Source organism: Trachypithecus francoisi, unplaced genomic scaffold (genome assembly GCF_009764315.1).
Source record: "Trachypithecus francoisi isolate TF-2019V2 unplaced genomic scaffold, Tfra_2.0 Contig01585, whole genome shotgun sequence".
In the NCBI taxonomy this organism is placed as follows: Eukaryota; Metazoa; Chordata; class Mammalia; order Primates; family Cercopithecidae; genus Trachypithecus; species Trachypithecus francoisi.
In genome coordinates, this window is record NW_022681444.1 from 10,523,324 (window position 1) to 10,539,033 (window position 15,710).

At 45.4% G+C, this 15,710-nt stretch overlaps 1 protein-coding gene across 1 annotated transcript in view; it reads right to left on the bottom strand.

Moving 5' to 3' along the window:
* DDX31 (DEAD-box helicase 31) overlaps positions 1-15,710 on the bottom strand; it is an 80,517-nt gene that overhangs the window by 29,898 nt on the left and 34,909 nt on the right. Inside the window, 3 exon segments of the mRNA XM_033194846.1 lie at positions 4,048-4,129; positions 8,948-9,087; positions 10,743-10,793. Of these exon segments, the coding sequence (XP_033050737.1) occupies positions 4,048-4,129; positions 8,948-9,087; positions 10,743-10,793 (273 nt within the window).

A 15,710-nucleotide genomic window follows, 5' to 3' on the forward strand; every position in this document is an offset into this window, starting at 1 on the left:
CAGATGGGAAAACTGAGGCTGGGAGAAGATAATCTGCCTGAGATTGCAGAGCTACCAGCTGGGAAGCAAGAATTCAAACTCAAACTCCTATCTGTCTGACTCTGGGACCTGGTTCTTACTCATGAAGTTAGAACCGCTCCTCAAGTCTCAGGAAGTCTTTGAGGTTGGCCTCAAGCCAGGGAAAAGGCTTAAGGAGAAGAATTTATGCTGCAAGGCCAGAGAAGGGCAGATGTTACCAAAGAAATGACTGTAGCTTGTTGCTGAAAGAGTGGAGGGAGGTGCAGCTGCTCCACTCCTTCTTTGGGGATGTGTATTTCAGGAGAGGCTTCCTGCCCTTCTACAGCTTCCCTGCGTTGTGCAGACAGGCAATGATCCACTCTCTGGAGAGAAATGATCTGCGCTCGGGGATAAAGACTGACACCAGTGCCAGGCCCAGAAAGAGTATACCTGAGACTACGTTTGATCAAACTTACAATCTCATTTTGTAATCGTACTACTTGCTCTTATTTCTGGAGAGCTGGCAGATGCTAATGTTTCACTTATTATCATACAGCAAAAAAGGGCACTGGGATTCATGTCCCTGAGTCTGGGCTTTAATTCCACATCTGCTACTAACTTGTATGACTACAAATAATCATGATAGTTACAGTAATAATAAAAAATGCCCTTTGGGCCGGGTGTGGTGGCTCACGCTTGTAATCCCTGCACTTTGGGAGGACGGGCAGATCAAGATGGGCAGATCACCTGAGGTCAGGAGTTTGAGGCCAGCCTGGCCAACATTGTGAAACCCAATCACTACTAAAAATACAAAAGTTAGCCAGGCGTGGTGGTGTGTGCCTGTAATCCAGCTACTTGGGAGGCTGAGGCAGGAGAATCGCTTGAATCCAGGAGGCAGAGGTTGCAATAAGCTGAGATCACGCCACTGCACCCCAGCCTGGGCGACACAGCGAGACTCCATCTCCAAAAAAAAAAAAAGCCCTTTGGTCCTATGCTTTATACTTGGGATTCCAGGACTATTTCCCACACAATCCTCTGATGTCCTTAGAAGAACACTATTTTATCTCAACTTTACATGTGAAGAAACTGAGGCTTAGAAAGGTCTAGTCCTGGCCGGGTGCGGTGGCTCACGCCTGTAATCCCAGAACTTTGGGAGACCGAGGTGGGCGGATCACAAGCTCAAGAGATTGAGACCATCTGGCCAACATAGTGAAATCCCATCTTTACTAAAAATACAAGAATTAGGTGGGCGTGGTGGCACGTGCCTGTATTCCCAGCTACTCAGGAGGCTAAGGCAGGAGAATCGCTTGAACCCGGGAGGTGGAGGTTGCAGTGAGCCAAGATCATGCCACTGTACTCCAGCCTGGGGGACAGAGCAAGACTCCGTCTCAAAAAAAAGGTCCAGTCTTTGCCCAAAGTCACACGCTGGTGACAGATGTGGAACGTTAACCCTGAGGCTGTGCTCTTAGCCACTCAGCTACACTGCTTCTGCGAAAGAAACTGAGGCTTAGAAAGGTCCAGTACCTGTCCAAGGTCACACACTGGTGACAGATGAGGAACGTGACCCTGAGGCCGTGCTCTTAGGCACTCTGCTACACACTGCCTCTTCGAAAGAAACTAAGGCTTAGAAAGGTCCAGTCCCTGCCCAAAGTCACACACTGGTGACAGATGAGGAACGTGACCCTGAGGCTGTGCTCTTAGCCACTCTGCTACACTGCCTCTTCGAAAGAAACTGAGGCTTAGAAAGGTCCAGTCCCTGCCCAAGGTCACACACTGGTGACAGATGAGGAACGTGACCCTAAGGCCGTGCTCTTAGCCACTCTGCTACACTGCCTCCACGATCAGCTCCCCATCTGCTCCCTGCTGATCCCACAGAGCTGCCGTGGAACCATAATTAAGTATCTGGGGAAACATTAAAAAAGAAACCAAAAGGCCGGGGGTGGTGGCTTGCACCTGTAATCCCAGTACTTTGGGAGGCTGAGGCGGGCGAATCACGAGGTCAGGAGTTTGAGACCGGCCTGACCAACATGGTGAAACCCTATCTCTACTAAAAATACAAAAAAATGGCCGGGCGCAGTGGCTCAAGCCTGTAATCCCAGCACTTTGGGAGGCCAAGGCAGGCGGATCACGAGGTCAGGAGATTGAGACCATCCTGGCTAACACGGTGAAACCCCGTCTCTACTAAAAATACAAAAAATTAGCCGGGCGTGGTGGTGGGCGACTGTAGTCCTAGCTACTCAGAGGCCGAGGTGGGAGAATGGCATGAACCCGGGAGGCGGAGCTTGCAGTGAGCCGAGATCGCACCACTGCACTCCAGCCTGGGCGACACAGCGAGACTCCGTCTCAAAAAAAAAAAAAAAAAAAAAAAAAAATGAGGTGGGTGTGGTGGCGCGCACCTGTATTCCCAGCTACTTGGGAGGCTGAGGCAGAAGAATCGCTTGAACCAGGGAGGTGGAGGTTGCAGTGAGGTGAGATTGTGCCACTGCACTCCAGCATGGGCGACAGAGTGAGACTCCACCTCAAAAAAAAAAAAAAAAAAAAGAAACCCAAAAAACCCCTTAACTAGAATTTATGATAGTTCGAAAAGAACAGAAGTGTGCCAAGACCAATGAAGATCTGTATGGCCACAGGTCAACACCCCTAACAACAAACTATTAAGAAAGGGTGGTCCAGAGGCTTATGAGTCTTCTATGAAATACTGACTTGCTTCAAGTAACCTGATGACCAATGGAGGCTTTAATAGCTTTTATTGTTCACAGGGATCTTTGCTGTGGTACTAACTGTTGATCAAATGTCACCTCTAAAAATGACTAACATTTCCTCATTCAAAAAATGATTCAGCTCAATTATCTTGGTTTAGTTAATACTAATAAATATATGTATACAGTTAAATATATGTGCTTTGAAGTTAAGACTTCAAATCCCAGAATGACGAAAGCATACTGGTGTGCTCCTGTGAAAGTTCCTTCACCTCTCTAAGTCTCAGTTTCCTCATCTGTAAACTGGGGCCATCACTACCTTCTCAGATTGCTAGATTAAATGGGACCATGTATGTAAAGAGTGTAGCACAGTGCTAGGTTGTGCTAGGTTGGGAATACACACTTTGCTAATAGAGGCTATGGCTATTTCCTCTCCTGGTATTACATACATTTCCTTAGATGCTCTCTAAAACAAGGGGACTTAAGTCAGGGTCAGTGAAACAGGGTCCCTCCCCGCTCAGGGAGAATAATGATCCAAATACAGGCACATGCTAAAGCATGATAGAAACTCTTAAGCTTGATCTATCTGGCCCTGATTTTCCGGCCCATCCTCAGGCACACAAAAACAAATGTAAAATATTCAAGTGATTAATATCTCACACACAAAATTACATATAGCAACACTGCACCCACACACGGGAATACTGAGGAAGGGTGTGGGGTTGGGTGAGGGAATAATGGTTTACTCAGGTGCAGCCTTAAGAGAAGGAGCAGGAAAGGGTGTCCGGGGCTGTCTGCACCTGCTCAGAATCTCCATATGGAACTGCATGGATAATAAAAATTTTTCTTCTTAATGATCTCAACTTTACTCTTCCTCTGTGGATAGCACACACACATTAAAAAATGGATGAACTAAGTGTGTCTGAAAGGAGACACAGAGATACCTATTTCTTCCACGCTGTCTGGGATAGGCAGGTCTAAGCAGCCGTCCTTGCTGAGAATCTGGACAGGGACCACCGGGGCTGAGCGCGTGGAGCTGCCTCCAGACTCATTCTGGCCTGGACCTCCTTTCTGGGGAGCCTGCTGCTGTCTGGCAGCCTTCCAGAATGGACCGTAGCCCACTCACTAGATGAGAGTGGCAAACGCATCCAGAAGCAAAGACGAGAAAAAACAAAACAAAACAAAAACAAACAAAAAAAAAAAAACAAGATTTGGCCTAATCTAATGTCCACGGTTCTTAAAATAAACGTTTTGCTTGACAGAGAAAGTAACCTATATGCAAAGCGTCTACTACCCCAAACCAAGTGAGTCATGTCTGTTGGCAGCAAGCACAATAAATAACAAAACTCACCTGGGTTCCCCATCGTTTCCCTTTAAAACAATCATCTCTCGTCAGAACACACAAAATATCTTCCATCTTAATCTCAGAAACGCTGTAAAAGGAAGGGCATAGCAAGGTAAACTTTTTGCTCTTTCAGAAACATCCAAGACCTTGATGCACAAAACTGGCCTATTCTTGAGCTAATTAGACATGAAGTAGAAGTGACACCTTCCCAGGAAAGGAAATATTTTCCTAAACCCTTAGGAATGGAGAAGGGGACCTCTATAATATTAAAGGGACAGGATGATATTCCTGACAATTTCTTTCCTCCCTGATGAATTTAAAAGAGGCTACATTTAGAATTTCCTTAATAGAGATTGTGTCATTATTTCTTTCTTTTTTTTTTTTTTTTGAGATGGAGTCTCGCTCTGTTGCCTGGCCTGGAGTCTGTGGCCGGATCTCAGCTCACTGCAAGCTCTGCCTCCCGGGTTTATGCCATTCTCCTGCCTCAGCCTCTCGAGTAGCTGGGACTACAGGCGCCTGCCACCTCGCCCGGCTAGTTTTTTGTATTTTTTAGTAGAGACGGGGTTTCACCATGTTAACCAGGATGGTCTCGATCTCCTGACCTCGTGATCCGCCCGTCTCGGTCTCCCAAAGTGCTGGGATGACAGGCTTGAGCCACCGCGCCCGGCCCATTATTTCTTAATAAATTTTGAATAACAAACAAGTGTGCCCACTCAACTGATCAACTCCCTTGCCTTCAGCAGCTGATGATGAAATAGAAAGCATTTTGATCTCTTTAGTTTATACTGAAGAGGGAAAAAAAAAAAAGGAAAGAAGGGTGGCCAACATCCTCCACTGTGGGGTAAACACCCCTGTGAGGGTAACGAGGGCACGAAGCCCTGTCCACAGCAGCACTGCCCTTTCTTCTTCTACCCTGAAGGAGCTTCACTACGCTTGTCTCTTAATTACTGAGGGGTGAAGACCAAAGGATCTCTGATAAACCCAGAGCCATGTGCCAAGCACTGAGACAAGAACTCGGGCTTCACTCAGGAACAGAAACCACCAGGAGCCAGAACAAAACAGTCAGACCTGCCTAGCGGTGGAGTCTGGAAAGCCTCCGCTTCATCCAATCAACTGCAAGGCCACAGCATTCGAATGTAGGGAGCAGAGAGAGACTTGTGTGTCAGAGATGAAGGAGGAAACGTGAGCTGCTGATAAGATACTTCCCAGGGAGAAAGAGAAACAGAAAGAGAAGGAGGAGTTCTAGGGGGGAAACAGATCATAAAAAGACAAATGATTTTGTTGTATGTTCTTTTTTTTTTTTTGAAAATGTAACAGCAAATTAAAACATGAATGGCAACCTCTTAGGTGGGAGAAGACAATTCTCCCCCTTTCACCCAAAGGTTACTCTGACAAGGCTATGAATGAAAATGTCACGTCTCTGACAGCGATTTACCTGAAATGTGTCATCTCCCTGCACACCCCCAGTCCTCACCCCTCAGCATCCTCTCTCTGCTGCCAACTCACAGCCCTATGGATGAGTGAAGCCTTTTTACAGCAGCAAGAGTCAACCAGAGGAGGCAGAGCATGCTCTGAAAGGGCAGGAGTCGGAGGGAGAGTGCCCTGACTTCATGGGAAATCTACTTTTCATAGGAGACAGGAATGCATGGCTATTGAACTCCCCTCTCATTTGTGCCTGGAACCCTGAAGAAAGGTGAAAACATAGCCCAGTCCCATCTTTTTCTTGGTCTATCTGATTTGCTTCTATTCATCACTTTTTTCTTGAGAAAAAAAGAGGAAAAACACAAAAGTAAAAGAAACGCAACAACTTGGAGTCAAATCTTGAAGCAGAAAGAAAAAAGAATCATGCCACTTGCAGTCAGGAATATAAAAAGCTAAATAGCCACAGAAAGGCAGTGTTCTCAAATGCATGTGCTGATATTCCAGCCGGAGTGTGGCTCATATGCTACGTGTCCACATGGCGATGTCGGGGGACCACACACCCCAAGCACACGGGAGCTGAGAGGGAACTGGAGTGATTTACAGTTTCAAAGGGACTTCTTCCTCTTCCTAAGAAATTGCTGCTTCTGAGGAACAAAGCAAATCTACTATGATTATTTATGGGTCCATCAACAGATCTGAATCACCCCACCTTAGTATGAAACGAGATGGATAAATAAATAAATTCAGGGAACTGTCTTATGCCTGATCTAAGAAACACACGTTTTGATGAAGCATTTACATTTTAATAAACCAATGATGATTTTCATTAGAAACACATTTAAAGGGGAGGCAGAAAAAAGTTAAGAAGTTGACAAATACAGAGAAGTCAAAAGAATGCAGAAGCAAAGTTCCGAGCATCTAGACAGAGGTGGCAATGGCCTAGGAACCTGTCTCTTGCCCTGTGTGCTCCATTCAACTGCCAGGGCGAGCACCGCAGCGCTCGGTCTAGGAAGGCGGGTGGCCATTTGTCGTGCTGGCCCTTGCTGCCGAGAGCCTCGGCCTGCCTTCTCCAATCTGCCCTGTGATGCCTCAGCCCTCCCAGCGCCCCTCTGCCTGGCTCTCATGTTCTCGGGCACGAAACATGCACATGCTTCCTCCTCCTCAAAAAATATTTAGGGGTGGACCTTTTGGGTTCTAAAAATGTTCAAGTCTGCTTCTTCCCACTGCACTCTTTGCAACTTGTTAATAGGGTTTTTTTTTTCATTAAGTCAAGGAAATAGTTCATGTATAGATATAGCCAACGTACAGCCTTTCCTCAAACAGAAATTGGGAAGAACAATGCATGACTGCAACGTAATAACCCAGATTCTGATGTGTGTTTAAGTTGATTATAGCATGCCCACGAGGCAGGCAGCAGTCCAGGCCCAGGCCCCTCACAGGTGAGTTTTCAGGGCAGACACCAGTGAAGTGAGGCTCACGCAAGGACCCTCCCTCCTCACGCAAATGCTCTTCCACCACCCTGCAGAGTCCCTCCCCAAAAGACCTACACTTCCTCCTTTCGGAAGAGGTGGCGTTATCACTGAGCTGTCTTCCTTCTAACGTGGGATTAAAAAGGGACTCATGTAAATGCGGTCACACTATTTTTTCCAGACAAGATCACCACAGCAGATGATGGTACTTGTTATGTCTTTAAAATATACCTGACTCCCTAATACTTTGTGCCTCTGCTAATCCCTGTTTTCCCTTCTCAATTTTAGCTTTATATTTGAGCCCTTCATAGCAATCTACTTGAACGTGTTATTAGAGACAAATAAAGAGAACAGAGAGAGGCACGTCTGCTGTTAACTCTAGCATTAGACAATTATCATTGGACTCTGTAAGTGCTGTCACTCATTTTTCTTAGGAAGAGGTCATGTTAAAGTGAACGCGCTTGGGGGAACATCCAGAGCTGCAGCCAGCAAGGAACGGGAGAATGGAATTTGTAGCTCTAGAACGGAAGGAAGAGGAAAAGAAGTGTGGAGCGACTGACAGGCTATTACAGTGTGGTGACTACATTTTCTATTGTGGGGCCACAACACAAAATTCTGAAGATGCTTTCTGCAGGTACACAAATTCCTATGACAGAGAAACACAGCCACCAGCAGCATTGTGACGGGCTCCCAGCCTGTGAGAACAGGGTCAGGGAGGAAAAGGAAACCAGCTGCGCCAGCGGGCTTGCATTTCACCTTCCCCAGGGTTCCTGGTACACTCGCCTGGTGGGTGTCAGCCTCGATGCTGAAAGGGCCGCAAAGAGAGGCCAGCCAGCCTCCAGCTGAGGGAGCTCAGAACTCAGCCGGAGAAGCGGTGCTGGGTGAAAAGTGACTGATCTGTATGAGATTTCTTTCACTAACAAGATACAATATGCACATCTTCCTTAACAAATAAAAACTACTCTTTCATCAACTGACAGACTGTGTTGATAAGGAATACATTGAAGAAAGGAAAACCCAAACTATATTTTGGCCCCCCTGACATTACAACCAGGAGTAGTTTCCTTCTTCCCTCAATACTGCAGGACACACGACACATTTTCTGAATGAGCCTCAGTCCATAAGTGTTCACACTAACAACCTTGAAAGAGTTTTGAAAAGCCTTACTAGCATGAGAGGTGGAGTTCTGCTGGTGGGAGATGGGGCAGGTATGGTGGGGACAGCCACACACAGCTCCTGCAACTGAGTGGGCCGCACCCCTAACAGGCCTCCAGGCTGCCTGCTAGGATGTTTCCATTCCAATGAAGAATGCAGTGCTTTGTTCTAGCACTGTACTTTAGGGGAGAAAACGGTGTTGCAGTTTTATTTGATGTTTTGCATAAAACACAGGGCTGGGCAAGGAAAAGGAAATAAGACTATCTCATTTACAGCAGAGCTGAGCTGTGTGCTCATGGCACGCCAGGTCTGGAATCCAGGGCTTTACTAAAGCAGGGGTATGAGGTGCTGAACTGTGACACACAGGATGGCGGCTGAACGTCCTGGCTGTGAGTGTCATATGGATTTCAACAGCCTCAAAATCATTTCCCCTGGGTTTATCTTCCTGGGGGAAGGAAATTGTGTGGTAAGTAAAAAGCATTATTTCTTTAAAAGACAAATCAACTTTGAAGATACAAACCATTAATTGCAAGAAATAAAAGTTGTGAACAAAAGGCCTTTCAGAAGCTGTGAAGACGGTGCATACTTATCTTTATAGCAGGAGAAACAAAACACAGCTCTCTAAAAGAAAACCAAGTACAACAGATCATCCTATGACTTAGTCTGGCAATGCAATGAAAACTGTCATGTGCTGAGGATATTAAGGGTTTTAGTTTTTGCCACTGGCTATTCTGGGACTCATTTAGGGATCACAAGGGTTAATGGCTCTTCATCAGCTTACAAGGCCCATCCACTGTAAAAGACGACCGAAAGTTAATTAGGTGAGATCAGCCGAAACCCCATTCAGGTTTCTGACTCACTTGATTTTGTGAGAAGCCAACGAGTTGACATATTCTGCCTCCGAAGGAGCCAAAATGAGCAGGCTGCTCCCATGGCAGCCAATCCGGGCGGTTCTTCCAATCCGGTGGATGTATTCTGCAGGTGAAGATGGAGCGTTGTACTAAAAAGGGTAACAAAAATGAAGGCATTCATAGATCAAGGGACTGCCATTAATTGGAAGTGCAATACCCCTCACCTGCCTCCAGGTATCCCAAGAATTAAATCCTGGTGCTACGGTTACCCTAACACAATCATAAGGAGAAGTCACTCAACCCTGAAACTCCTGGCTTCATTGGAAATAACAAGGCTCTGACACGCAAATGTGAACAGTGGCCAAGTTTCCGATAAACGAGACGTCTTCTCATCCCAATATCTCCTTTTTAATTTTACTTCTCCACAGGTCTCTTCATTTTCTGATTTGCATCTTTTCACGGTGGTGACTGGATGAGGTGAAAATGTAGGCAGGTGGGGGTACATTTCTCCAGGATGATCACATGACCTTGGCCTACTTCCTTGGAAGAGAAGGCCATAGGGTGAGGTGTCCAGAGGAGACTGGAGGGCATAAGGACGAAGGGGCTCCCTGCTCTGTGGGCAGAGTCTAGCTCTGCTGCCAGGCCACCAGGAGCAGGCCCCAGGAGCTGGTCCCCACCAGCCTGCAGCAGCCCCATTCAGTCCTTTAGAATGAAGGCCATTCTACAGAATGTGAGCAGGTGAGGGGCAGGTTCCCTGCAGGTAGGACATGCTTCTGCTTGCATGGAGAGCACTGCCAACTCAGAGAAAAGAGCAGACTCTAGCACTCATTATGATGGATAATGCACAGTATTTTATGTTTTCTTTGGCAATAACTTTGTCATCATTAAAGCTAATTGACCATCCACTCATTCTTCCTTTTTTTTCCAACTTTGATGCTACACAAACGAAAAAGATGAGGGCCAAGATGAATATAATGTATGGGAGGCTAAGCATATGAAATGAATCAATATTCACAATATAAGCTCTAAATGATCAATTCTGTATGTCTGGCCTCCCGTACATTAAAATCATCATTGCCTTATCCATCATTGCCTTATCTGCAGTTCACTCTGTGGCCAGCAGGAAAGAAGACACAATGCCTCCAGTTCTAAAGTGATCATCTGCAGGGAGCAGATCTGACATCCTGGCCAGTGACAGGCATGCAATCCCACTAAAATGTGAATAAACCATGACTCACGTCAACAGGGCACGTGTCCCCCAGCCCCCACACAGAAGGGCTTAAAAATACCATTCTGTAGACTAACGAAAAGAAAAAACAAAACTAAAACCACCAGACTCTAGTGCTAACACCTGTACCCTCTGGCAAAGCGTCTAAGGCTGGAGGTATGTGTAAGATGCTGTCAGGAACTTAATTGCTCCCTGCAGGTCAATGTACATGGACACGGCTCTCAGGACAGCTGAGCCATTTCCTTCCGGACACAATGAGGCCTCCCAGGGGCCGAGGTAATTCCTGTTGTTTTCAGATTGTTGAAATTTTGGTTTGCGACATGAATTAGTCTAGAAGCAGGAGAGCCTGCCACCTCCCTCTCATGAACGCACATTCTGGCTGTTTTGCTGCAGTGGTGAGGTGGGCTGGGTTAAGGAAAGACGTCAGGGGAATTGTACAGATAAGGCTGGTTTGCTGCCTGGTTACCAGGGCAACACCCAAGAGGATAATAATAATTATTCTACTTAAAGCCAATGCATCTACTCATGATCATATATTCCTGCCTCAAGCTTACACCTTAACTACTAAAAAATTACCTGAACAATCCACGTGACTTGAGGGAGATCTAAGCCCCGAGCTGCAACATCCTTTAAAAAGAAAAGAATATGGTTTAACACTGAGTTTCTGAATCTTTCTGGGGTCCTGGATATGTCTGATAATTTAACACAAACTCTGAGAGTTCACCCGCCCACAGTGCACACACATTTGGGCATACACGTGTATGCCCAGTACACACACACACACACACACACAGAGTCCTGCATACAACTTCAGGGGGCTCGGGGACCCGCTGCAGTCCTCTTGTGGTTAAAAATTCTGATTTCCGGCCGAATTCTACAGAATCCATTGATGAGGGCGTCACAACACCCTTTGCTAAAAGAATCGACAGGTTAGCCTAGGAACTTAAACAGTAATGACCAGTTGCGTAATGTAAAGAACTCTGAACACACATTTTATGTGAAAAACCACTTGATGATGAACACATTCACGGATCATCATCCCCTGGCCACAACCATGAGCAACGTCGAATAACAAGCTGGCCTTGAGGTGTGTTCTCAAACATCTCCCCTCAAGGCATTTGCTGTGGGAGTGAAGTGTAAAGTAGTTACTGAGGATTTTGCTTTCTGGCCTCAGAGAGCAGCAAGGATCCAGCAATCCTCCGTCTCTTCTGATGGCTAGATTAGAATACAGGCCAAACCCATGATCACTTCAAAGACTTAGCTAGAGAGATGAAAAACTATGAAAGCAATGGAGATTTATTTTTTAATTTTATGGATCTTTTCAACTAGTCACCACCCAAAGAGCAAAAATTCTCTCCTCTCTCTAGGCTCTTACCATTCCAGCAGACTGGAAAGTGGGCATTTCCCTGACTTTAGCTAACATTTGCACTCAGGATTCATGCTTCAAGAATCACAGTCGTAATGAGAGTGTCCCAGTCAACATTTACTGGACACTTACTATCCACCACACACTGCGTTGAGATCTTTACCTGCGTTGCCTTGACTAATCCTCAAAACAACTATTACAACTATTTCCCATCTGACAGATGAGAAAACCAAAGTTAAGAGAGATTAAGTAGTTGTTTGGGGACACACAGCTGGGGAGTGGAAACAATCCTCAAATCTAGGTCTGCTTTGCTTTTTCAAGGCCATATTATATTATACCGCATGCCATCATCAAAAATGATCCTCTGTCCCTCATATGCTGCCGGTGGGAATCCCTATGGCAGGGAATTTGGTAGTATCTAGCAAAATTACATGTGCATTCGCTCTTGACCCAGGGCAGTATCACTTCTAGAAGTCCATCCAAAAAAAGATACACTGACAAAAATACAAAATGATATGGGCATGAGGCCATTCATTTCAGCACCATATATGATTGCAGATCTAGAAAAAATCTGTTGACCAGCAGAAGACAAGTTTGATAAAATACAGCAATATCTCATGTAACAGAGTATATACAGCTATAAAAAAAAAAACAAAGATTTCTATATATGGATATGGAGACTCTAGGATATCTTTTGAGAGTGTCTAGTATGCTTGTGTAAGAAGTTGGGAAAATACAAACATATTTGCTCGTATTTCAGTAGGAAATAATGCTGGGAAGAACCCCCAAAGCTCAAAAAAATCTTTACCGCCAGGGGAGGAAGAAAAGAGGAAGGACAAGATAAAGATGGAAGCTACACTTTTTCTTTTTTCTTTTTTTTTTGAGATGGAGTCTTACTGTGTCGCCCAGGCTGGAGTGCAGTGGCCGGATCTCAGCTCACTGCAAGCTCTGCCTCCCAGGCTCATGCCATTCTCCTGCCTCAGCCTCCCTAAAAGCTGGGACTACAGGCACCCGCCATCACACCCGGCAAATTTTTTGTATTTTTAGTAGAGACGGGGTTTCACCATGTTAGCCAGGATGGTCCCGATCTCCTGACCTTGTGATCCACCCGCCTCGGCCTCCCAAAGTGCTGAGATTACAGGCATGAGCCACCCAGCCTGGTTGGAAGCTACACTTTCTTTAATGAACCTTGATACTTTTGACTTACACTGTGGAAGTGTCTTGGCATAATTTAAAAAGATAAACAGCTGTCACTATAGGAAATACAGAGTATCACTTGTGCCATATTCTCACCAAACAAAATAAAACCTGAAACCTAGAACCTAAATCTAACCAAGTCTCTAGATCCAACTACTAGTTTACAGGAAGTATGGGAAAGAGGAACATGTTGAACAGCATGAGGACACAATTAGCCAAATCCTGAATGTAGGGTATTCTAAAAGACAAACGATCTGGTTTCCTCAAGAAAAAAGGTAAAGAAAAATAAAGGAGGGGTAACAACACCCAAAAAACATTAAATAGGCAGATGGAGAACCAATACCTTGATGGAAGCTCACAAAACCACCAACTGTGGTTATCTCTGGATGGAAGGATCTAGGGGGATTTTTACTTTTCTCTCTGTGTTTGGCTTTCTTATAACAACGAATTATTATCATTTCCCCTACAATTTTTATTTAGAAAAATTTAAACCTACAGAAAAGTTAAAAGACTAGTACAACCTAGATTAAGGAGATACACATGTTAACTCCTTCATCTAGATTCTGCCACCGCCTGTCTTTGGCCCATCTGTGTTCTATCTATCTACTCATGCCCCCACACACACATATGCAAGCACATTTTTCTGAACCATCTGAAAGTAGGTTGCAAACATCATGACATTTTAACCGTAAATACTTTAACACATACCTCCTAAGTAAAAGGACACTGATCTACATAACCACAACACTATTATCACACCTCAGAAATTTAACACTGAATAGCATTTTCTAATCAACAGTCCATATTCAAATTTCTCCAACTGTACCTAAGATGTCTCCTTTTTTTTTTTTTTTTTAAAGATGGGGTCTCATTCTGCTGCCCAGGCTGGAGTACAGTGGCACAACCACTGCTCATTGCAGGCTCAACCTCCTGGGTTCAAGTGACGCTCTGGCCTCAACCTCCTGAGTAGCTGCACAACTACCGGCAAGTTCCACCACACCCGGCTAATCTAGATTCTTTTTGCTCAGGCTGGTCTTAAACTCCTGGGCTTCAGCGATCCTCCCATCCCAGCCTTCCAAAGCGTTGGGATTACAGGCATGAGCCACCACACCTTAATATGCCTTTTACAGTTGTTTTTCTTTCCTAAACTAGGATCAGATGGTAGATCACGCACTCCGCTCTGTCTCTGTAGACTTCCTCTGTTTGGAACCATACCCCTGCCTTTGATTGACTTACTTAGTTTTTTGATGTCTGTCATTTTTTAAGAACATCAAAATGTTCCTGAGGACATCAGACAACTGGATTTGTCTAACTGCTTCCTCATGGTAAGGTTCTGGTTAGGCTTTCTGGCAGAAACAATCTCAGGGTGGTGTGTGCTTCCCACGGTTCCATGTCGGGAAACACACTGGGGCAGTCTGTCCTGTATGGGTCCCTCTGTTGCGAAGGTGACTTTCTCCTTTGTAATGAGTAACTCGGGAGTGACACTTTGAGACCATGCGAATAACATGGTCCTGTTTCCTAAAACCTTTCAGCCAAGGCTTTTAGCATTTATTGATGGCCCTTGTCTGTACTGTTACCTTGATGACTCTCTAAGTCTATCATTCCTTCCTTCCATTTCACAGCTCTGGGATACTTCTGTAAAAACAGCCCACCCCTCACCACTGTTAAGTATCACAAAGGATTCATACGTACATAGCTTTTTTTCTTTTTTTTTGAGACAGAGTCTTGCTCTGTTGCCCAGGCTGGTGTGCAGTGGTCTCAATCTCCCAACCTCGTGATCCGCCCGCCTCAGCCTCCCATAGTGCTGGGATTACAGGTGTGAGCCACCGTGCCCGGCCTGTACATAGCTTTTTTGAAAAACAATACTACGTGAAGTACTACAAGAAACACACTCCCGGTGGGCACAGTGGCTCACACCTATAATCCCAGCACCAGCAGCACTTTGGGAGGCTGAGGCAGGTGAATCACCTGAGGTCAGGAGTTCGAGACCAGCATGACCAACATTGTGAAACTCCATCTCTACAAAAAATACAAAATTAGCCAGGCATGGCGGTGCATGCCTGTAATCCTAGCTACTTCAGAGGCAGAGGCAGAGGCAGAGGCAGGAGAATTGCTTGAACCCAGGAGGTGGAGGGTGCAATGAGCCAATATTGCACCATTGCACTCCACCCTGGGCAACAAGAGCAAAACTCCATCTCAAAAAAAAAAAAAGAAAAAAAAAAAAAAAGAAACACACTCCTGCTTCCCCCAGGGTCAGAGGCAGGACTTGGGGGAGATACCACCCCACCATCACTCCCCCAGAAGGACCACTGAGGGTACCTTGGGATTTGTCTGCCTTCACTCGTACCTCAGATTTGTGGGTTTCCTTTGAATGCTGGCTAGGCTGCATTTGTAAGTGTGTAAGCAGAAGTTAAATGTACTAAAAGTGTGTCCACCGCCCACAAAGCGTTTTCAGACAGCTCCCACAGGCTCTGGAAGCTGAAGGGTGATGTTGCAGAGCTGATGCCTTTGAGAACACAATTTAGGATGTTTTCTATCTAAAGGGGAGCGGGAGCCCCTTTCTACACCAACTACAGTTTATGTTTTTAGAAACACTGATGAGTTCTTACATCTGCAAAGCTCTTGTGAAGAACTGATTTCTTTTCTTTAAGTGCCCTGCAGTGGGAGATACATGTAGGCACGGGCTGCTTGAGCTTCACAGACATGACTTGTAAAAAATTTAACGCTCATTGGCTTAGTGAATTCAACCAGCAAACACTAAGACTCTAAAGATTCTAAAATAACGTGTGATGTTCATGAAACTCACTGTGAGTCCAAACACACTGCAACAGTGAGTGATGAAGGACGCCGGCAGACTGTCATTGTGTCTTCAAGGTTCTATTTCCTACTTAGGTGACCTAGCTCTGGACAACAGGCTAAGACAAAATCTTCTGGTCTCCCACTAATGCGTGTGTTGGGGGAACCTCACTGACAGCCAACCA